Raw genomic sequence first — 23,282 nt, forward strand, 5'->3', positions numbered from 1 at the left:
AAAAATCAAACACCTTTTTACAAATCCAAAGGACATTTTTTAACAAAATAAAATCAAAGGGATCTAAGAAATTGTCATATCATCACTTTGTGGTTGAATGAAGATGAGGTGCCGCTTTGCTAAGCTTATCCAGCCGAACGTTCAAATGAGTTTTTCCCATTATGTATCTATACAAATGTGGATTAGTCTATGGTCCATTATTTTTTTTTTAATAGGACCTCCCTAACTTCTTTACATATACAAGGAACCTATTATATGCTTACAGATCTGTAAAGGAAGCATTGAAGCTCAGATGAAAATATCCGGCAGGTACAATTTTTTATGTTCACTTTGTGTGAGTCAGAATATACTCAATGAAAAAAGTAAAAAAGAATATACACCCACAACCACACCATCCCAATTCCCACACAAAAGGAGTGCTCTCTGCAAAGCAAACTGCCTATATAAACTCAACAAGCGCCTCACCATATTCCCATCATCCTTACTGTTACTTTCCATTATGTGGTTACCATTTTATTGTAATAGGGCCATGAGAAGCCTTCTCTTTATCTTGTTTTTCTTCTCAACCTTTCTTCAGTTCTCTTCAACAGCTGCTAAGGTCAGGCACTTCAAATGGGAGGTGGGTTATCTCTACTGGTCACCGGATTGCATTGAGAACGTTGTGATGGGGATAAATGGTCAGTTTCCTGGCCCGACTATACGCGCGAAAACCGGCGATACTATCCACGTCGAACTCACCAATAAGCTCGACACTGAGGGTGTTGTCATTCACTGGCATGGAATCAGACAGGTTCTACACCCTCTCTCTCTCTCTCTCTCTCTCACACACACACACACACAGAGGCAGGTCTGGAAAGGGTTGGAGGCTTAACTCCGCTTCGAGGAGAAGCTGTTTCCTGTCTCTTTCTCTCTCACACACACACAAAACACAAACACAGGAGATTGCACCAAGTGGATCTGGCTAATGATGCTTCTTTTTTATATCTATGACAGAATGGGACACCATGGTCAGATGGAACAGCATCCATCTCACAGTGTGTTATAAATCCACGAGAAACCTTTGCTTATAGGTTTAAGGTTGATAAGGTAACCTCTCCTCTCTCTCTCTCTCTCTCTCTCTCTCTCTTAAATGATCGATTTCATGGATGGTGCTTGCAGCCTGGGACGCATTTCTACCATGGCCACTATGGAATGCAAAGATCAGCAGGGCTGTATGGATCATTGATAGTGGAAGTGGCAGATGGTGAGAAGGAACCTTTCCATTATGATGGAGAGTTCAACCTCTTACTAAGTGACTGGTGGCACAAAGGCGTTCATGAACAAGAAGTGGGTCTCTCTTCAATTCCATTTAGATGGATTGGTGAGCCTCAGGTCAATTTCTCTTCCCTCTCTTTGCCATCTCTTTAATGAGCTCTAAGAGAGAGAAATAAAAGTGAATAACAGAAAGTGCTTTTCTTTGTCACTCATAGCTTTTGTGGTTTTTCCTATTTCTATCTTTCTACAGTCTCTGCTGATCAATGGAAAGGGCCAATATAATTGTTCACTTGCAGCGCATTATAGTAATAACTCAAGCTTGCAGACATGTGATTTAAAAGGGCAGTGGCAATGCACACCCCACGTTCTCCATGTTCTTCCCAACAAGACATACCGGTTGAGAATTACAAGCACTACTTCTCTTGCTTCTCTTAATCTGGCCATTGGGGTAAGAAAATCAGATAAGATCACTTTAAAACTTTCCATTCTAGTGCTGTTATATTTTCTTCTTCTTCCTTTTTCTTTTTTAATAATGGTAATAATACTAAGAACAAGTTAGAAAATTATAATTACCTTATCTCGAAAGAAAATCATGCCCAAAATAACCCACTGTTTAATTTTCTCAAATGTCAATTTCAAATTGAAACAAATATATTACTCATCTGTTAGTATTTTTAAATTATTCTCTTTTCTATAATGTCAAAGGTAAGAGAATAACTTTAGAAAAATATATAAAAGAACCATAACGAAATCATACTCAAAAGTAGAAAAAACATCATATTCAAAAGTATGCATTGTTTAATAATAATAAAAGCATAATTTATTTTGTTTAATAATAAGGAAGTGAGTGGGGGGAACTTGACACCCCCCCCACCTAGAAGTAGAATAGTGTCCCTTCAACAACTACCACCAGACTGTTCAAGTGGGACTGATCCGAAGGTCCTCTATTTAACTTTCAGACTTTTACTGATCCAAAACAAGAGTATTGAAAGAATCAAGGACTAGTATTGAAAGAATCAAGGACTATGGTTGGAAGTGTGAAAATATACAGAGGTTATACCATATGGAAGATAATGAATCTTAATTTAAATTTGGCATATGATCAATCCGCATTGTATTATCTACTTCTAAGTGGATTGCTTTCATTTTTTTTTTTTTTTCTCTAAAGGATCATTTATATTGAAACAGAGATAAAAGAAAAAAAATCAATTACAATAAATACTAATAAAAACTAGAGAACATCTCCACCTATAGCCTAGAGAACATCTCCACCTACGGTAATACCATTAGAAGAGGGAGCTCACTAGCAAGGAAAAAGAAACATACAAAAACCTAAAAACAAATCTGAATCTAGGTCTCTAATGAGGCTGCCACCTTCTTAACATCTCAGATGTCAAAAGAATAGCTTCATTGGATCTTTAAAGTTCTACCTCTACTAGGCTTTAAAGTCCGACCACTGGTTTGAGCACTCTTAGAATGAATCTGCGCATCTCCCTCTTATTCTTTGTAGCAATCGCCAAAGCATCTATCGTTGCTGCCACCTCTTGTAGTTCCTGAACAAAAGAGGAAGCAACAACCATCGGCTCCTTTGACATCCTTTCAGACTGAGATGAAGTTAGAATAGCCACTCGGCTACCCCTGATGTTGATTCTCCTACCTCCACAAGTGCTAAACTCTTTTACCCTAATAGAAAATGCAAATGTTTTGTACATCCAAACCCATTTGAGAATTAAAATAATACAAATATACATCTTATGATCTTTCTTATTTTTATAATTAACCAAAGTATGTAAAATGATTAAAGTACCCCTAAAATTCTTTTTCAAATAAGTATGTATATTGCAACAGTAGAGTGGTATGGTTATATTATCCCAAGCCACCAGTATTACATACATGTTTGAGTAAGTCCAAAAAGGAGGAGGATGCCTTTCTATCTGCCCAGAGGGGAAAATGTTAATGAGAGTTTAAATTATTTAATTGTGATTAATTAATAGGAAAAAGTATAAATAATAAACCACATAGTTGAGACAAGACAAAAAAAAAATTACAACATAAACTTATGGAAAAAGAATAATCCCTGGTTGCATTCTCTACACCTAAACATAGTCGGGCATAAAAAGATCACCCTACCCCCTTATTGATGCTTCTGTCTGCTTTTCCATTGACCCCTAAAAGATCACCCTACCCCCTTATTAATGCTTCTGTCTGCTTTTCCATTGACCCCTAATTAGCATATTAACCATAAAATCAAAGACCATTTTATCACTATACAACTTATTAGACTAAGTTTTTTTAAGATCAAAATGAATTAAAATCTATTCAATATGATACTTCAGATGGATAGAAAAATAATAAGAACATATTTAAAAGAAAAATACTAAAATTTTATCGTAATTTATAAACTCTAAAATGGTGGATAAACTATCCTCTATGCATGAAGTAAAATTTTCTCCTCTTATTTCATATTTAATGAGTAATTTATCTATTTAATGTCAATAGTTTGATGGATTTAACAGCCACCACGATTGTCAATGCCATGTGCCAATTATCACTTAGATATGCTAGATTTTGTCTAGCACCCCTACGTGCTGGAAAAATATTTTTTTTTATTAGGAAAATGACAAGATATGAAGAAGAATTAATGGGATCAAGGTACGGATAAACCGTGAAAAAAAAAAACTGTATGTGCTTGAGTCCCTCGCCACATGAAGTGACAGGTCAAAAAATAATGATTTCTATAGTTTTATTGGTTTAGGTAATTGTCTGCCCATGCAATGCCTTTAAGCTGACAAAATTATGCCGATTTGACAATCTTAAAATCTAGACCATTCATGACTGGCCCACCTTTCTTGCAAGTGGAGAGTTTATGATTAATGATGACACATTGAACAGTCCAGATTGATGGCAAAGAATAAAATTTAGGGTCCTCTTTTGTCCACTACCAATCCAATAGTGCAATGACTGTTGGTGCATCTGTCACCAAACTTGTAGTTAGAAACATTCTTTCAGAGCTTTCCTTTTCTGCTTCTCTTCTTTCTATGCTCATGGTGGGGTTCTGATTCTGAGTCAAAGGACATGTAAACAAAATAGTTTGCAAGTGTAGTGGCGGGTGTAACTGTTAGAAAAAGTGGACTTTTTGTCTGGGTAACATAGAAAAAGAAACTTGAAATTTCAATGTATGAGGTTTCATGGGAAGTAGAAAAGGAAAGAAGAGTTTTCCTTGAGTCACGATAGAAGGAAAATTTTTTGATCACGGTGTTCAGATGGGTGAGAGAAGATATCACATTATAAAGTAGGTATCTTCTTTTTCGATAGAATATTGATAGGTATGTTCAATTTTATGTAAATAGAAAGAGAATGTTTTATGATCATAGAATGATGCTTAAACCCTTTTCGTGCCGTAAAGAAAAAATTTTCTACAAAAAATATGAATTTACATCTGAAAACACTATTTTATACCAGTAAATTAATGAAGAGAAGTAAGAAACAAAAACTTGAATAGGAAACCAAAACCCAGAGGTCTATTTCACAAATTGTTGGGTAGGGGCGGTACTAAGGTTATGACCACCGAATGATGCTAAGAGAATTATCTCTTTCTCACTGAACCAATAGGGATCTCTGAGCAAATGGCATAGGGTATTACACCTATAAGATGTGATGGAGTGAGGTCACTCATGTGAAGAGGAAAGATATCGAGAAAAGAGTGTCTGGGTGTTGACTCATAAAATCTTTCGCCACCCCAACCCCTCTCCTTTTTTTTTTTTTCTTGAAAATAGGACCAATCTGCAACCACTTTGTAGTCCATTTTTGGAGTGCAAAGGCGCAACCACTTTGTAGACTTTAATTTTTCAATTATTTATTTTACCATTCATCTAATTCTGAATAAGGATAAATTTGACGTGTAAACAAGAAACCTTAGGTCAGACACCTATCCGAAAGATTACGACCCCATCTATCTTTTCCTGCAAAACCGTCTCTACACTAGCCCACCTAGGAACTCTGCACCTTGTATGGATTAACCATTATCTATAATACAAGTTTAAGGATCAAGGATTGTAACCTGGTAAACATGAATCACATGAAACAAACACTTCCTATGATCTAGCATTCTTTCAATATTATTTTTTAGGGGAAAAGATTCTTGCAATGTCAACTCAAAATCGAAACTACATGCCTCCACCCGAAACGCCATAGTTTGCCTTCTATGAATTGTCCTAAATACTTTTATTAGACAATGTCATCTTTTCAAACCCCCTCCTTCACTCGGCACTGCACACGAGCATCAGAAGAAACCTACACCCTACTTCTTCTTTTTTCTTTTTTTCTTTTTTTCTTTTTATTTAATTCTTTCAATATTACATTCTTCCGTTACCAAAGCACTGTGGCTTTCTTTTCTATACTCCTAGTTTTTTTCTGTTTTAGTTTCTCTTTGGAATTCAGTCTAAAGTCATACATGAACATGACTTATATACAGCGAGCCTTGTCCTATTATCCTATTATCCTCTTATCCTATATTTAAGTCTAAGTGATATATTTTCTGTTATATAATAATCTTCATTGAGGCTGTGATTGGTAACTTTGTCATACCTAATTGTGCCCTTTTTTTTTTCCTTTTTCTTGGTTGGTGTTAACACCATCTCGCAAAAAGGCAATGTATAAAACATTACAAAATATAAATTTTTTTTTCACATTATACATGTTAATTTTATATATGATGAGGTGACCAACTCTCCTTTTTACCTACTATCAGGATTTGAAGATTAATACATTAAAATACTACTGACCCATTAATTTGTGTAATGTGGTATACAAAATAATCGCCGAAATCCTCATCAACCATTTACGGGTTCTTTTACCATCCCTTACCTTACCTCACCGGCTCACGTCACCTCACCTTACCTTATCGGGGCATCATTGTCCCCAAGCGTCAAATCTAACCACTTCACCGACTTCATTGCACCCAAATGTTTTCCATACCTCTATTGAAACAAAATGGTTTCATGTTCCTTCATCGATTGATTATTCCTCTCCTTTTGTATCTCCTTCTTCGATTTCGGTCTTGATTAGTTCACAAGATTAAATGGCCAAGCTCCTAAGTCATCATATTTGCATATTTGGGTTTTTGAGCACTTTTACTTGTTGATTGTATTTGATGACTCTTCAGTTGACTTGGCAATCCAATAAATTAGTTCAAGTTGAGGTATGTAAGTGCTACTCCTAAGAAAGGTTTTAATAATCGGATATCAGAACTATACCTCGACACGGATTCGCTGTCAATGTAATAATGAGTATGAAAAAACTCACAAAATAAAATATTGCATAAAGTGTAGCTTAAATTACAAAGTGTGTAGAAATTTTGGGAAAAAAAAAACATCTTAGAATTCTCAGAAAAAAATATATCAGCGATCTTGAAAGTTTATATTTATTGTATATTCTATAGGATCTCATTTTTATGCACAACCGTGTACATATACTTTCGTGCCTTTCAACCATAAACCTTTTTCTTACCATAAACCTTTTTCTTATTCTATATATGATTGTGGCAGCACACCTTTGCAAATGAACCCTGGCAATTTGTTTATGTTAGGAAGGCATTTCAGAAAAAGCAGTGTCTGATGCTCTTCCCCTTTTTGCAAAATTGGACTAAAATTTCTAATCTTGTATAATACCAAGTCCTAGAGGATCCTTTCGAGGGAAAAAGGCATCTTCTTCACACATATGTACTAGTTTGCCAAGAACATATTAGTCTACACCCTTTTGATACTTTCGGCTTTTTCATTTCAACTTAGTTGGATCCACGTTGCTATCACTTTTGGACTGGGCTTTGTACAAGATTAGGTCTTAATATATAACTGTTTGACCGGCAAAACCACCCAAGTTTGTAGCCTACTTTGTCAAGAATCCACAAGTGGATTCAACTTGATTCGGTTTTGAACACATTTTAAGGGCTATACTAAAACCTGATCAATATGTTGTGAGATGAAACGTGACTTATTTTAACATCTCAAGTCTTTACATCTCTCTCTCTCTCTCTCTCTCTCTCTCTTATCTGTGCATGGCAACATCTTTCAGAATCACAAAATGTTGGTGGTTGAAGCTGATGGGAACTATGTCCAGCCATTCGCCATTGATGACATGGACATCTACTCTGGTGAGAGCTATTCTGTTCTAATCACCACAGATCAGACCCCAAGGATGAATTATTGGGTGTCCATAGGTGTAAGAGGAAGGCTTCCAAATACCACCCAAGGTCTTACCATCATAAACTATCTCCCCAACAGTGCATCAAAGCTTCCAGCCTCACCACCTCCCCTCACTCCTCGATGGAACGACTATAACCACAGTAAATCCTTCTCCAACAAAATCCTAGCCTTGCAAGGTTCTGCGAAACCCCCAGTCCACTCTACAAGGCGCATTTTTCTCCTCAACACTCAGAACAAGATCAATGGCTACACCAAGTGGTCTATCAATAATGTCTCCTTGGTATTGCCCTCTACACCTTATCTAGGTTCCATGAAATTTGGCTTAAAAGGTGCATTTGATAACAAGAGTCCACCGGAGAACTTTGCCAGTAACTATGATATTATGAAGCCACCGGTGAATCCAAACTCGACGGTAGGGAATGGTGTTTACATGTTTGCTTTGCACAGCACCATTGATGTAATTCTTCAGAATGCAAATGCTTTATCAGGTAATGTTAGTGAGATACACCCTTGGCACTTGCATGGGCATGACTTCTGGGTGTTAGGATATGGAGAAGGGAAGTTCAATGAGAAGAGGGATGTTAAGAAGTTTAACTTGAAGAATCCACCATTAAGGAACACAGTTGTTATCTTCCCTTATGGATGGACGGCATTAAGGTTTGTCGCGGATAATCCTGGAGTCTGGGCTTTCCATTGCCATATAGAGCCTCACTTGCATATGGGTATGGGTGTAGTCTTTGCTGAAGGAGTGGAACATATCGGTAAGATACCCAATGATGCTCTAGGTTGTGGATTGACAGGAAACATGCTAATGAACGGTCAGCACAAATGAGATAGCTATGCTTCTTGCTCATGCTTTATTATTATTGTGTATGGATTATATGGTTTCTAAGAGAAAAAAAAAAATTAAGACAGATTTGAAGCATATTGATAAGCAATGATTTTTTTTTTTTTTTTTTTTTAAATAAAGGCCCACTACAAGCCATACAAGACCCACACAAGAACTCACAAGGGACAAAGACCCACAAATAAACTTTTCCTTATTCCATGAATTTTTTGCAAGTAGAAATAAGGATGGAAAAACTTCCATTCATCAATCACTTCCTCGTAATCTTTGAATGGAACATGAGTCAGGTCAAGATAGGTACCACCTAACGCAACATTGGTTTGGTTTAAATCATCTCTTCTTTGATAGAAAGGTATTAGTGTTGGTCAGTGGTAAAGATATCAACACCAAAGTGTAGTCTGAGTCCTTTTTGAGAAACAAACTCAGGGTCTTTATCTAGATGATCATCATGAGAAGGGATTCTAACACTTACTCGGGAGCTAGACTCAGGTTGTCTTGGGTCTGGTGTTGGATTATCATCTGAAGAAGTATCTGAAGTTTCAGGCCAGTATGGGACTAATGGACCACAAGTACTCAGCCCACTATTACTACTACGATTTTATAAGTCATTAGATAGGGTGGGTTTTGGAGGGTGGATTTGGCTCCTCTCCAACGGCTGAAGCTGGAGAGGCCAGTGAAGGTCCCAGCTGTTGGATGGACTCTGGCACACACTCAACCTTTGGAGAAGATCCCAATGCTTGGAGGGAGGGGTTGAACACACATCCAATCCTTAGACTTATGCTAGATTTCACAAGCCAGCAGTGCAACAGCACAGGCCCCACCATGTTTGGGCTTTTTCCTTTGAAAAAAAAAAAAAATCAAGGATTTCAATGATTTAGACATGTTCACTAATTTTACTTTTTTTTGGTGAAACATGTTCACCAAATTTGAATCCAAACCAAACTGCAATGTATTATGCATGTGATAGATGATATTATTTGTGTGATAAAATTGGGTTCCAGGTTGGCACCCACTATAACCCAGCTTCCCATTACACAGCATAGCATGTGGGGTCCATATCCTTGGGGTCTTCTTTCAGTTTGGAATTCGGAAATACATAATCCCATTATTATAGAAACCCATTCTCAGGGGAACCAGATTCAAATGTTGAAAATTATTTTCCAGGGAGAATAAAAGCATTGTCTTTGTTGATTGTGGATCTATATATGGCTCACATGGTTCTGAAAACTATTAACTAAAATATGATCCTAAAGCCTACATGGACAAATTTTAGAATCTTTGTTTTGTTGCAAGGGAATTAGAGGGAATGGAAGTGAAAATTTTCAAGTTTAAAAATTAAATTTTTGTAATCATGATTATTTATATCATTAAATCCAAATCATTTACTTTGCTTATTAAATTTCAATTTTCGTTTGCATCCAAATCCCTTGAGTTTGAAAAGTAAAATAAAAATATTTAAAAATTAAATTACCAAATATGGTACAAAATTTAAATATACAATCATGTTAAGTAATGATTACATCAATTTTCTTTTTTTATTTGTAAATTGACGTTCCCTCCCTTTAATTTCCCTCAAAACCAAACAGAGCCAAAGAGAAAAGTGTCTCTCAACCATGAGGATACCCTACTCAGAATTTTTAATTCATTGTTTTATTTCTCAAAAATAAATGCATAAAATTCTCTAGAAGGGGGGGGAAAGGGTACCCCAACTGCTCAGAGAACCATTGCCCATTATCATTTGGTTCAAGCTTAACCCAGTTCAAAATTGGAATTCATTAGGACAGAAAAGTTAGAAAATGGTTGGGCCAGTTCGGGTCTGGCCCAATTGACTGGCTTATCCACTCGAACTTTTAAAATTGCCACAGTTCCTTCCTGTACTAATACGATCTTAGAACTGAAAGGATAAATTTTGGTACACCAAAGAAAACCCTCACCATATAAGAAATGCATGTAAACATGAATGCTTCAAACACCCTTTCAACATATCACACCAGCTCTACACTCCCTCTCAAAACCACAATTTGGATACTGTTCAAGCCACACAGGCTCCTCCTTAATCAATCAACGACATAAGAAACATTATGAAACTATCCTGTATATTCTCCTTCCAGTTCAGCGGTGATAAGAAGTTTCAACCTTCCATTTCCAAATTCTGATGCTTTCTATGAGGTATAATTTCTAAGTTGGGTTGTGCGCGATGATAAAGATTTCACCGAATTTTCATGAAATATTTTGGCTTTGCAAGATGTCGAACTGAAACTCCATGTGATACGGCCAAAAAAAAGGCAAGGTTTCACTCATAATTTCATTGTTTCGGAGAAAATTTTTGATGCGTGGTTTTAGTATCACTTTGTACAAACCTTTAATATGAATGTATAGTTTCAAACAAAATAGATCAAAATTTCAACTCATTTCATTAGTTTCTCTGGTTTCAACTCGAAGGTTTGTGGAAATTTGCGTTTTTATTATTTTTTGCGAAATAACTACCATACAAGCATAGAACAAATTGTTGGGCAGTGGTAGTATAACAAATCGAGAGCAACAATTTGCTACATTTGTGGAAGCTTTTGGTAAGATTCAAAGTTAAACGTATATCACTCCTCATGTATAATATTTTATAATAATGAAATTGTTTATAATTTTATGTTTGTTCATTCCTAATATATATTTTTTAATGGTCATAATTGAATTGTGTGTTCTAGTACCAAATTTTATATAAAATAGGAGTGATATAAATAAATCCACGTGGACAAAGAATGGCTTCCAACAACATACAACATATTAAAAAAATGCATACAACAACATACAACATATTCTACCAACCTAGGATCCAAAGTCAAACTAACATTTTGAATGTATTTTTTTACAATCAAGAGTTCAACTATGTTTAGAAATCCTAACATAAGGTTTTGTAGATGTTCCAGAACGTAATTTGGCCATTTGAGCCATCGAAATCATCCACCAAAACCTTCCAAATTTGACCATAATTTCAGTTTTACGAAATATTTCGGTTTTGAACCTGGTTGAAACAAAGTTTGAAACCAGTACCTGGAACCTTGGTTGTGTGGTCAAGGACTAGCAGTGAACTGCCATTCTGACTTGCTTCAGTGACAACCACATCTTCGGCATGGGAGCATGTTTCTATACTGAAGAGGCTAGAGGAAATTAGTAGGGCTCTTGGTAGCTTATGCCTACTAATTCTCCAGTAGCAACTGGTATCTTAAATGAAATTAGAGAAGTTCCATGAGGAATTCTTCTTTCTGCATTTGATATTTCAATTTTGTTGAAACTTAAAAGCTGTCAGTTCCTGACAACCTTCCCTAAAGAGTCAAAATTATTTTGAACTAGGTATGTATCCAAGACTCAACAACCATGCAAAAAGTTAAAGATGCATACTTCAATTTCACTTTTTCTCTTAAGCATGAACTGGTCTTAAGCTTGAGTTATATCATGTTCACTTCTACTGTGATAGATATTATAACTTAGTGAGTGGGCGTCCGGAATTAATTGTTCTATCGTACGAGACTCAAACCTTGTAATAGGAAGCTGAAGACGTAAATAATGCTCATCCAATTCAAACTCTGTACACTTCAAAGTTCGCTTGTAACTCGTAATTGCCATTCTTGGGTGACCCTTTGCTACAGAAACCTATGGTTCCATAATCCACCAAGAAAAAAAATTCAGAAAAAAACGCAGATGATAATCAAAAGAATCATACTGAACCATACTAATTTAAGAGCTTTTTGGAAAGCCAACGGAAATCAGATATTTTTACCAGTGACAAAACTAGAAAGGGGAAAGATAATAAGGAAGAAACTTCATATCAGGCTTACCCAATGCCGTTTGCCTCCTAACTCGAAAAGGAAAAATTTCCATTCTGTTGATTCCTCCCCATCAATATGTACCGATATACCGCTCCAATCAGTGTGATGAAACTCCAGCTGGTCCAACCTATAACCGACCCCAGCTCCTATGGCCTTGACAAATGCCTCCTTCAAACACCAATATCTACAAAATAAGTCTAGATTGTTCTATTAACCATGATTAGGATGAATTCAAGGGCTAAAATTTTGCACTTCATACAATTTTCACCTTATTTTTGTGGCCAAAATAGAATTTCTGAATATTTATTATTGGGTACTGATATTTCAGTCATTTTATTTGGACTTTTTGGAGAATATACATACACAGAAGGGTTCTCCCTTGATGGGCCAAATATATGCGAAGTGGCATTTCATTGGTGCCCAAATCTTGTGGACTTCTTGTCCCCATCACCATCTATTTATCCAAAAAGTTTCATCCCAACTGCAATTTTAAACAAGTAATCTGAAAGTCTTAAAATTGGTTAAAATTTCAACTTCGGAGACGAGCATATTTATAGCTATAAATACAACTCAACTCAACTCAGCCTTATCCCAAGCAAATGGGGTTGGGTACATGTCTATAGCTATAGATACAGGGTGGAAGATAATTGAGGGAAATGTAAAGTAGACAAATTAGATGAGATTATAAAAGGCAAGAAAATATTTAAATAAAAGTAGCAGAGTATACACTAAAGAAGTGCCCTAGTCATGGCCCCCCAAGGTTTTTGGAAAATCTTCTAGAGGTACCATGCTTTCAAAACGAAACACAATAAATAATTCTATATGCCCCCCTGCCCCCCCCCCCAAAAAAAAAAAAAAACCTAAATATATTAATACATGTTAAGGTTACTCACGACAGGGGGAGTGTTCCTACCGTTAGTTATGTTGAGTCTGAATTAATTTAGGTGTTAGTGTTAGTATTAGTGTTTACTTTCCTTTATTATTTCCTTGTATTAGACTGTAATTAGGTGCAGTGTTAGTAAGTTTCCTACTGAAACTCTACTTCCTGGTTTATAAATAAAGGAGGAAGCCATGATAAGGGAGACAATCCTATCATGGCATATTGGGTTTTCTTCCTCTTCCATTGTTCTCTCTCTATCTCTCTCCTCTTTCTTCTACTTTGCAAGTACTGGTTTCAGTTCTTTATTTGCTACGTGGTATCAGAATTGTAACCATTATTTGTTTTCTCCTTGATAGATAGTTTAAGAATCGTTCTAGGTTTCTCTGGTTTGTGGTGTACAACCAAAGATTAAAGTATCTATTGATCACTGTATCGGTCGGCTAAATTTAAGATGTGTATTGGAGGGTATCGTATCGTATTGGAGAGACGCTATAGATAGGCAAATAAATGCACATTTGATAGACTTGCATTAAAAAAATATTTATATATATAACGTGTATCATGCATGCATAAACGCTAAAAATGAGAACGTCATACTGAGACAAGTGTATTCAATTGAAATTGTTTAAAAGATGTAGTAATAGTCTATTGTCAATTTTCTATGAAATTTTAAAATCTATGAACAAATTGATGTAATAATTTATGTTTGATGCAATATTTTAGTTTGTTTTACCTAAATCTACTCAAATATAAGGGGAAAAAGAAAAAGATGAAGAAGAAGTAAAACAAACTTAATTGTTTGATCCCTCCATCCAGCTTCTTATAAAAAATACAACTAGAATACTGCAAAAGGGATGGAGTAACCTGAGCAATCATGACATGAAATACAACGTTCAATTTTGTGGAAGGAACAACGACAACTTGACTTGTCGCAAGGACAAACAACATTAAATGGAAATGATGACACTAGTTGTCATAATGATTCTTATAGAAATTAAGAATTAAATGGAATGGAGAAATCAAACGAAAGAAACTTATCTGGCTGCAAGGACTCTACAGATGTAAATTGGAGGAGATGATCAACATGAGGATGTCATAATTCATGACAAGGAGAATATGAAAGAATGGAAAATCACGATTGTGAAATCTATAGGGTAAGAAAAGTTGTGCTTCAAATTTTTGGAAACTACGTATTTCTAGTAAGAAGAACAAGCTATGTTTCAAAAGTCAATAGGGTTTTGTAGATACGTATTTAAGTATTGATGAGTATCAATTCAATACGCATGTAATTCAATTGTCTGGGGCTCAATTGTACATATCGAGAGTATCAGTACGTATCGATGAGTATCGAAGAATATCAAAGAGTATCAGTGGGTATCGTATCAATGCTGACCGATACTAATGTGTATTGGCCAATATGGTACGATACACACCGATACTTTAAACCATGTGTACAACCCACCTATGCTGTCCTTTCCTCTTTGTAAAACCCTAGTTGATAGAAGATGAGGAACTAAGGTGTTATACATTGATTGATTTGTAAGATCATACCTGAAGAACTGATGTTTCTATTAATATTTGGTTCGAGTTCCACCAGGGATGGATGTTGCGATCTGAGTCATTAACTCTCTTTTGAATCAATATCTCTGATGATGCTGTCATATATTGCTGTCCTTTGTTCTCATAATCGGTGCCACTAAAATTCATAACATACAACTACTCAATATTTTATACGTCAGCTGCTTTCCCTATCAGAGGAGATTGAAGGACCTGCTTTCATTTGCTAATGGTTCTTCTTGATTTGCTGATTTCTGCTGGTTTTTCTTCAATTGACGCTATCAATTTTTTGATCGAAGAAGGACAAGTGATGCAGTTACACGATGGATTTAGGGCTACTTTTCGAATTTGGCTATTTCTCTATTTCTTTCACTTTTAGAGTTGGAACTTAGTTTGGTAGTCAAATTTCATTCTTATTTGAGTGAGATTTTATTTCTATTTTAGATTAGATGCAAATATTTGAGTAGGATTGTTATGAGTCTTTAAATACTCTTATTGTGGACAACGATGAAGAAGCCTCTGAGAATTGAATGATTGTTTGGTTAGAGATATGGATGCCATGAGTTGTGTGAAACTTCCTTCCCTTGCCTGATCTTCATCTCTTCTTTTCCCTCTTATCTTCTCTTTTCTGTTTCTATATGGTGACTGTTCTCTCCTTGCCAGAAATCCCCCGTGCATGGCGGTATTTGCAGCCCTAATCAAGCTCTCAGATTTCCTTAGTGCTTGATCTGTTTGGTCTGAGGTTTTGGTCCAACGTTTCCCCTCATTGGGCGACCTTAACCATAGATTCTTTATCTCCAACAGGTCGTCCTAGAGATACAAAACCAGATTCAAATCTAGAGTTGACCTACAGCCAAATCCAAGTTGCAGCAACAGTTGATTTTCTTTGGTTGATGATTTGCGATGCCTATCTTCAGAAACGAGAGGCCATTGACTTTCCCCCCTTCGTCTAAAATTTCAGGGTGAACAAAGATGGTTTGGGTGAGTTCTCTTGATCGGAACCAGGTCTCCGCCAGTTCTGTGTTCTATCATGGGTTTCTAAGGTTGAAGAAGGCAAGTCTGGTAAGTTAGAACAGCATTTTTGTATTACACAAACCAACCCTTATTTCTGAACTTTAGTTCCATTTATTTTCAAGATTCTTTAATTTCCAGAATAGCCCATCCCTTTTAAAGTTCTAACCCTAATTGACCCTTCCTTCACTTTTAAGGGTTTAAGTTGTTCTTGAATTTACAAAATTGTCATTCAACCATTAATTTGAGCTATCTATCACTTTTGTGGGCCCATAAGTGATCCAATTTCGATTTTGAAATCCGAATTCGCATCAAATGGTATCAGAGGGAAGTTTCGGCAATTTCCTAACCATGGCCAGTCACATCACAAATGCAAAATTGCACAAGTTATATCATGAGGTATTTGAGAATAAACAAAAGACTGATGTCAAGATTGAGAGGAATGAGGCAAAATATGACAGGTTCATAGATGAGACTCAAGGTGCTCTCACTAAGATTCTTGTCTTTATGGAGAAGTTTGAAAAGTGAGCAGATGAAGGACCATCTGCACACCTCCTCAGTTTCATACCTTACGGATCGAAGATACACCTCACAGACAGCAACGTGATCCAGTTATACCCCAAGATGTTATACAACAATTTTCTGACAAAGCTTATAGCATCAAAGTTGAGGTTCTAGAGTTCAGGGGTGAAAAGGGAGCCGAAGAATTTCTTGAATTATTTAACAAAGTTGAGAGGATATTTGCATATAAATCCCTTTAAGACAAAAGGTGTGAACTCATTCTCACCAAGTTTATTAGGTGCGCTTGTTCATGGTGGGACGACGAATTGCAATCAAGGTTTGTCAGGTGACTCCGACCTGTTACGAATTGGGAGGTTATGAAGCAAATTCTATAGAAACGCAACCCTAAAACAATGTAGAAGATAATGGAAAAACAAGAACAAACAATGCACACAGATTTACGAGGTTCGGCAAGATTACCCACGTCCTCGGTGAGATGAGATCCTGCTTCACTATCAATGGAGAATAGGGTTACAATGTCCATCCTCACACCTCTCAGTATTGCTTGCATTACAGAGAAAGAAACTCTCGCTACAAATATATAACAAAAAACCCTAATCCGGAAGTACAAAACTTCCCTCAAATAAAAAAATTCGAGTGGGGGGTTGCGCCGCCCTACCTGTCTAGGCGCCTGCACCAGTACTCTCTGGATTAAACTGTGATGGAATGCAAGACATCGTACACCAACAATCTCCACCTTGGCTTGAATTCTATCAAGCCTCCTATAAAGATAACTTGTAGACGTCTTCATCCCCGTACCACATCAGAGATACAAACCCGCACCTATTTGGTGTGTCCCTCATCTTCAACAATGAGTAATATTAATCAAGTCTAAACAGGACTCGAACTTCTCTGTGGTAACTGGCTTGGTAAGCATATCTGTAGGATTGAGATCTGTATGAATTTTTTTCAAGTGAATACTGCCTTCTGACACAAGCTTCCTGATCTTGTGAAATCTCTCATCAATATGCTTTGTCCTTGCATGAAACACTTGGTTCTTTGCAAGATGTATTGCACTCTGACTGTCACAATGTAACATTGTACCTCCTTGCTCCAACCCCAACTCAAGAACCAATCCAGCCAACCAGACTCATTCCTTGGCAGCCTCAACTGCCGCCATGTACTTTGCCCCTGTAGTGGACAATGCAATTGTAGACTGAAGCATCGCCCTCCATGATATAGGTCCACCAACCAATGTAAATACATACCATGTAGTAGACCTCCTCCTGTCTAAATCACAGGTATAGTCAGAATCAACATAACCCGTTAATTCTGTAGAACTTCCCTTACCATTAAACATAACACCTATATCTTGAGTCTTGCTCAGATATCTGAAGATCCACTTAATTGCATTCCAATGCTCCTTCCCTGGATTACTCATATATCTGTTAACACTGACTGCATGAGACAAATCCAGCCTACTACAAACCATAGCATACATAAGACTCCCAACTACGCTAGCATAGGGGACTTAAGACATCTGCTCCACCTCCTCATGTGTTGTAGGGCCCTTTCAGATAACTTGAAGTGGCTAGCTAATGGAGTGCTAACCGGCTTAGCCTTTTCCGCGTTGAAACACTCTAATACCTTTTCAATATACCTCTTCTGAGTTACCCAAAGTTTACCGGCATTTCTATCTTTAAGGATTTCCATGCCAAGGATCTTCTTAGCAACACCAAGATCCTTCATCTCAAATTCAGCGCTCAACAAATGCTTCAAAGAGACTATATCATGTTTATTCTTTGCAGCAATGAGAATGTCATCAACATAAAGCATCAACAAAATAATGGAATTGTCATTTGACACTTAAAAATAAATAAAACTATCATACTCACTTCTTGTGTAGCCAATCTTCATCATGTGGGAATCAAAGCGCTTGTACCACTGCCTAGGAGATTACTTAAGACCATAAAGCGATCTCTTAAGCAAACAAACATGATCTTCCTTTCCCTGCACCTTGAAACCTTCAGGTTGCTCCATGTAAATATGTTCCTCCAAGTCAACATGAAGAAATGCGCAATCTTCACATCAAACTATTCAAGCTCCAAATCATACATGGCCACCAAAGCAAGTAGCACCCAGATCGAAGTGTGTTTCACCACTAGAGAGAATATTTCATTGTAGTCTATCTCCTTTTGTACAAAGCCCTTGGCTACAAGTCTGGCCTTATACCTTTCACACTCCTCAGATGTTGCCTCTTTCTTACAAAAGGCCCATTTACGCCTAATGATTTTTCTTCTTTTGGGTTTTTCCACAATCTCTTAAGTCTTGTTCTTCTGCAGAGACTCCATTTCTTCCATCATAGCTGCCATTTATCATGTTGTGCATCACTCAAAGCATCATGGTAGGAAGATGGATCGCCTGTACCTACAGTGAGGGCATAGGTAACGATGTCCTCAAATCCGTATCTCATAGGTGCTTTGTGAGTATGTTTCCCTTTACCCTTTGTCACAGTATAGGGAACTTCTACTGTTTCCTGTTGTCTTGGTAAGTCTCTGGATGATTCTCTCTTGTTGTTTCTGACTCACCTAACTCCACCTACATAGCAGAACCTTCTTTATTTTCATCAAGTGCTTGTGAACTGCAATTTGACTTCACCATGTGGAACTCATCAAACACAATGTTCCTGCTAACCACAACCTTCTGTGAACTTGGATCCCATAACTTGAATCCCTTTACGCCTTTCTCAAAACCAAGAAAGATAGACTGCTTAGACTTTGAGTTTAACTTGGAACGCTACTGACTCTCTGCATGAGCATAAGCTGGACAACCAAATATTTTTAGAATAGAATAATCTACAGGTTTTCCAATCCTTACCTCTTTGGGAATTTTACAATCAGTCGCCTTTGATGGAGACCTGTTGATGAGGAAACATGCCATATTCACTGCTTCTGCTCAAAATCTCTTGCTCAACCCTGCATTCAGCCTCATACTCCAAGCTCTTTCAAGAAGTGTCTTATTCATCCTTTCAGCTACACCATTTTTCTGTGGTATCTTTGGAACCGTGAAATGACATGTAATCTCTTCAGCTTTGCACAGTTTTAGAAACGGCTTATACGTGTGCTCCCCTTCATTATCTGTTCTCAAGTAATATATTTTTTTACCTATCTTCCTTTCTACCTCAGCCTTTCATTCCTTAAATTTAGTGAACACCTCACTTTTATGCTTCATGAAGTAGATCCAAACTTTCCTTGAGTAATCATCAATAAAGGTCACAAAGTTTCTACCCCACTTTTAGATTTGGTTGTTGAAGGACCCCATACATCATTATGTACATAATCAAGCACCCCCGTACTCTTATGTTTTGCAGTTTTGAAACTAACCTTGCACTGTTTACCCGACACAATACTTGCAGAAATTCAATTTACAAGTTTTCACTCCCTTCAACAGTTTCCTTTTATAAAGCTCCATCAATCCTCTTTCTCCCACATGCCCTAGCCGCATATGCCACAGATAAGTATCATCTGTATCAGATTCTACATCTGTAGTCACAGATGCTCCATCGATAACTGTGCTCCCTACAAATCTGTATAGGTTTCCTGTTAGTTGTCCCTTCATGACAACCATAACACCCTTAAAAAGTTTGAGAACTTCACCTTCTGCTATGTACTTGCAGCCATTTGAGTCAAGTGCCCCCAAGGATACTAATTTTTTCCTTAACTCTGGTACATGTTTCACATCAGCTAAAGTTCTTACTATCCTATCAAACATCTTGATTTTGATAGTGCCTACCCCAATGGCCTTGCAAATAGCATCATTCCCTGTTAGGACAGGCCCACCATTACATGGTTGATATGTATCAAACCAATCCTTATGTGGACACATGTGATATAAACATCCAGAATCTAAAATCTAAGAATCAGAAGGTTGATTCTTACCTGATGATATAGAGAGTACATCTCTATATGAATTATCAGCCACGCTAGCTTCCTCAGATGCCTTATCTACACCTTTCTTCTTCAAGTCCGCCTTCCTTTTCAAGCACTCTCTCTTCAGATGACCTTCCTTCTTACAACAGTAACAAGAGACCTTTGTCTTTGGCCCTTTTGATTTCAATCTCTCCCCAGATTCCTTCTGATTTGGACTCCCTCTTTTCTACTCCTTGTCACTTCCGAAAAGACCTTCTCCTTAAGATTTCGTACTGCTGGACTTCTTCCTTGTATCATTGGACATGAGGGCAGCTGCGACTTCATCCATCTCAAGGGTATCCTGCCCGTACAAGAGAGTCATTACCAGGTGATCATACGATTCTGGGAGTGACGATAGCAACAATAATGCTTTGTCTTCATCCTCAATCTTAAAAGATAACTCACAACTTGGGTTTAGAGGGATTAGAGGTTGTCTTCAACCCTAGACCAAGGGAGAATGGAGGAAGGCAACGGGAAGCTTAGAGTGGAAGATTTTTTTCAAAACAGCACCTGAAATTTCCATTGATCAATGATTTCTTCACTATTTCTGGCGATTGACTGAGATCTACTAAAAAAATTGGGTACCAAGAGAGAACCAAAACCTAAAACGATTCCTGCGCAACTTGCAAAACCAGCAGTAGTTTTCTGACATCAATCTCACAACCCTTTGTGTGTTTTGACCTCAGAATCAAGCCAAGAAACCCAGCAGAAGAGTGCTACTTGTAGGTGGGAAACGAGAATGACGACTCCAGAAAATAGCACACTCCACCCCGGCAAAACCAGATAAAGAGTTCGACTTCAGTAGCAAACCAAAGTTCGATCCCGATAGCAGTCGAAGCACAAAGCAGAAATCGATAGCCAAAGCAGCAAAAAGCAGCCACATCCGATGCTGCCACATCCAATGATCCTATGCCCAATATCGTAAAAAAAGTGTTTTCTCCCTTCGATTACAGTCCAATGCCAATGGTTTTTCAACCAAAATGGAACACACAAAGGAGATCAATCAGGAAAGCCGTCAACCAACTCGACACACGAACACCCACCAACATACGCAACTCAGACGACCAGCAACAACAAAGAACAATAGCAGTAGCACTAAACGATACCAAATACGTTTTTTCCTTTTTTCTTTTTTTTCAGAAACAGTCATCAAACACAGGTTACCATATTTTTCTTCTTCTTATTCTTCTTCATGGCTCTGATACCATGTAAAGATTTGAGAACCAGATTCAGAGAGAGAGAGAGAGAGAGAGATGAAGGGATTGCGGAGGAAAGGTTGTGCAATAGATTCTTAGACAATAATTAACAACCTACCGCCAGCCACTCTCTTTATATTAAATCCAAAATACTTACATACTTCCAATATGACTCTTAAAGGCATAATATGAGTAGGACTCTAAAGCCTAATTATAACAAGGAACTTACTTAGACTAGGAAATTAACTCTTCCTAACTCATTTAGACTAGGACTCATTCAACAATTGGGACACATCTTAGACACATGTCTCAACAAATAAATGGACTAGGAAATTAATTCTTCCTAACTCACTTAGACTAGGAATCATTCAACAATGGGGACACCCCCCCTATCTTAGACATGTCTCAACATCAAAGAGTCAAAAATAAATAAATAAATAAATAAAAAATAGAAGTCATCAAAATAGTAGCTCGATTTAGCAACTAACAGAAAACAGCAAGTAGGAATCAAGACATAGCAAGTCAAACCCAATTAGATGCAAAGATAAGATATGGAAACTAAGATGGCCACAAAATAGCAAGTTCAGTAAATAGGCAGTTAGAGCCAACAGAGTTTGAGATCGATGGACTGAGAAGAAGACTACATCAGTACTAGAAATCAGGTCTGAAAACTGAAAAGAGAACTAACAGTAGTTAGTTAATGAATAGCAACTAAGGTAGTACAAACAGAAACTAAAACTGATATGCGTAGGGGAGGAGGAAATCAGAAAACTTACCTTGAATGGTTGGAGAAGAAGGATATGAAGTAGGTGTCCCACTAGTCCAACTTGGTATCCCACCAAGATGGCTGCTGCATATCATAGGAGCTCCCAGTATCTCACAGAAGAAATCAAGTATAAGGCTGAAGTATTGTCAATTGTTGTGGTTGGTGGGTGGGTGGGGGGGGTTGGGGGGGGTTCCCCTTCTCTTTATTTATAGCTTTAAGAAACAACTCAACAACTCAATGGGGAACCTCCCATGTATGGAGTTGCTTACAACTCAAGTTGCGTCAAAACAGAAACTAAAAATACATGAAAACTCTCTAGACTAAACAAAATAGAAACTACGAGGATTGGTACTTAGGATACCTGTCCAGCCTTCTAGAACAATAAAATAAAGAGTTACAAATTTAAAAAAACAGATCCCATAACAGAACTAAAAGACAAAACCATGGGTTCAGTCTAAACCAAAAAATTGGTCCAAAACGTGGACCAAAACTGAGCCGCATATAAAATGTATTTAGCATAGTTGCCAAGAGGTCATAGTATGAAATTATAGCAAAGGGTTATTAAAACCCACTAGAAAAGAATCTACTATTACAGAGAACCAATTTGGTTTTATACTAGGAAGATCCACAGTAGAAGCTATTTACTTACTTGGGAGACTCACGGAAAGATTTAGATATTGCAGAAAGATTTCCATTTGGTCTTTATTGACATAGAAAAAGCTTGACAGAGTCCCCAAAAAGTTAATATGGAAAGTACTAAAGAAGAGAAGAAGTGTTTCATGTAAATATGTGAACATAATAACTAAGGATATGTATGATGGTGTGGTGACTAGTGCAAGAACAGTGGGGGGTGATGTAATACTGTAATTGAGGAAGCTCAAAACAGTACCAGGGTAGGATCTTTTCTCAGAGAATAGGGAATTCTAGTCCATTTTGGTGATAAATCTGCATCAGGGGGTCAAGGTAGTGAATTCCCAATTACAATTGGGTTACATCAAGGAGCAACTTTAAGCCCTTATTTGTATGCGCTTGCCTTGGATGAATTAACCAGACATTCAACATGAGGTTCCTTGGTGTATACTTTTTGATGATGATAATGTTTTAATGGATAAGACAAAAGTATGGATTAACGCCAAGTTGGAGTTATGGAGATCAACTTTAGAATAAAATGGTTCGAAGATAAGTGAAACAAAGACAGAGCATATGGTGTGTAACTTAGTTACATAATGATGGATAATGAGGTGGTGAAAATTGATGAGAGTGAGGTTCCACAAA

The 23,282-nt window shown here is 37.1% G+C and overlaps 2 protein-coding genes across 4 annotated transcripts in view; one reads left to right on the forward strand and one right to left on the reverse strand.

The window, feature by feature from the left end:
* Positions 1 to 441: 441 nt before the first annotated feature.
* LOC122064893 (L-ascorbate oxidase) lies at positions 442 to 8,382 on the forward strand. The gene is made up of 5 exons (XM_042628677.1): positions 442 to 790; positions 994 to 1,086; positions 1,159 to 1,371; positions 1,505 to 1,702; positions 7,327 to 8,382. Exons 1-5 carry the CDS (start codon positions 500 to 502, stop codon positions 8,287 to 8,289), a joined length of 1,758 nt encoding a protein of 585 aa, XP_042484611.1. The 5' UTR covers positions 442 to 499; the 3' UTR covers positions 8,290 to 8,382.
* The window catches only part of LOC122064894 (L-aminoadipate-semialdehyde dehydrogenase-phosphopantetheinyl transferase-like), a 35,248-nt gene continuing 14,484 nt past the window's right edge, over positions 2,519 to 23,282 (reverse strand). The window contains exons 4-6 of one of the 3 annotated variants that reach the window (XM_042628678.1): positions 12,138 to 12,312; positions 11,837 to 11,952; positions 2,519 to 2,937 (exon numbers count right to left, since the gene is read on the reverse strand). In XM_042628678.1, coding sequence (XP_042484612.1) covers positions 2,697 to 2,937; positions 11,837 to 11,952; positions 12,138 to 12,312 — 532 coding nt within the window. In that variant the 3' untranslated portion in view covers positions 2,519 to 2,696. Of the gene's footprint in view, positions 2,938 to 11,065; positions 11,451 to 11,653; positions 11,953 to 12,137; positions 12,313 to 23,282 lie in introns of those variants that run through there. The other 2 variants (XM_042628680.1, XM_042628681.1) reach the window with 2 other exon arrangements.

Source organism: Macadamia integrifolia, unplaced genomic scaffold (genome assembly GCF_013358625.1).
Source record: "Macadamia integrifolia cultivar HAES 741 unplaced genomic scaffold, SCU_Mint_v3 scaffold181, whole genome shotgun sequence".
Taxonomy (NCBI): Eukaryota; Viridiplantae; Streptophyta; class Magnoliopsida; order Proteales; family Proteaceae; genus Macadamia; species Macadamia integrifolia.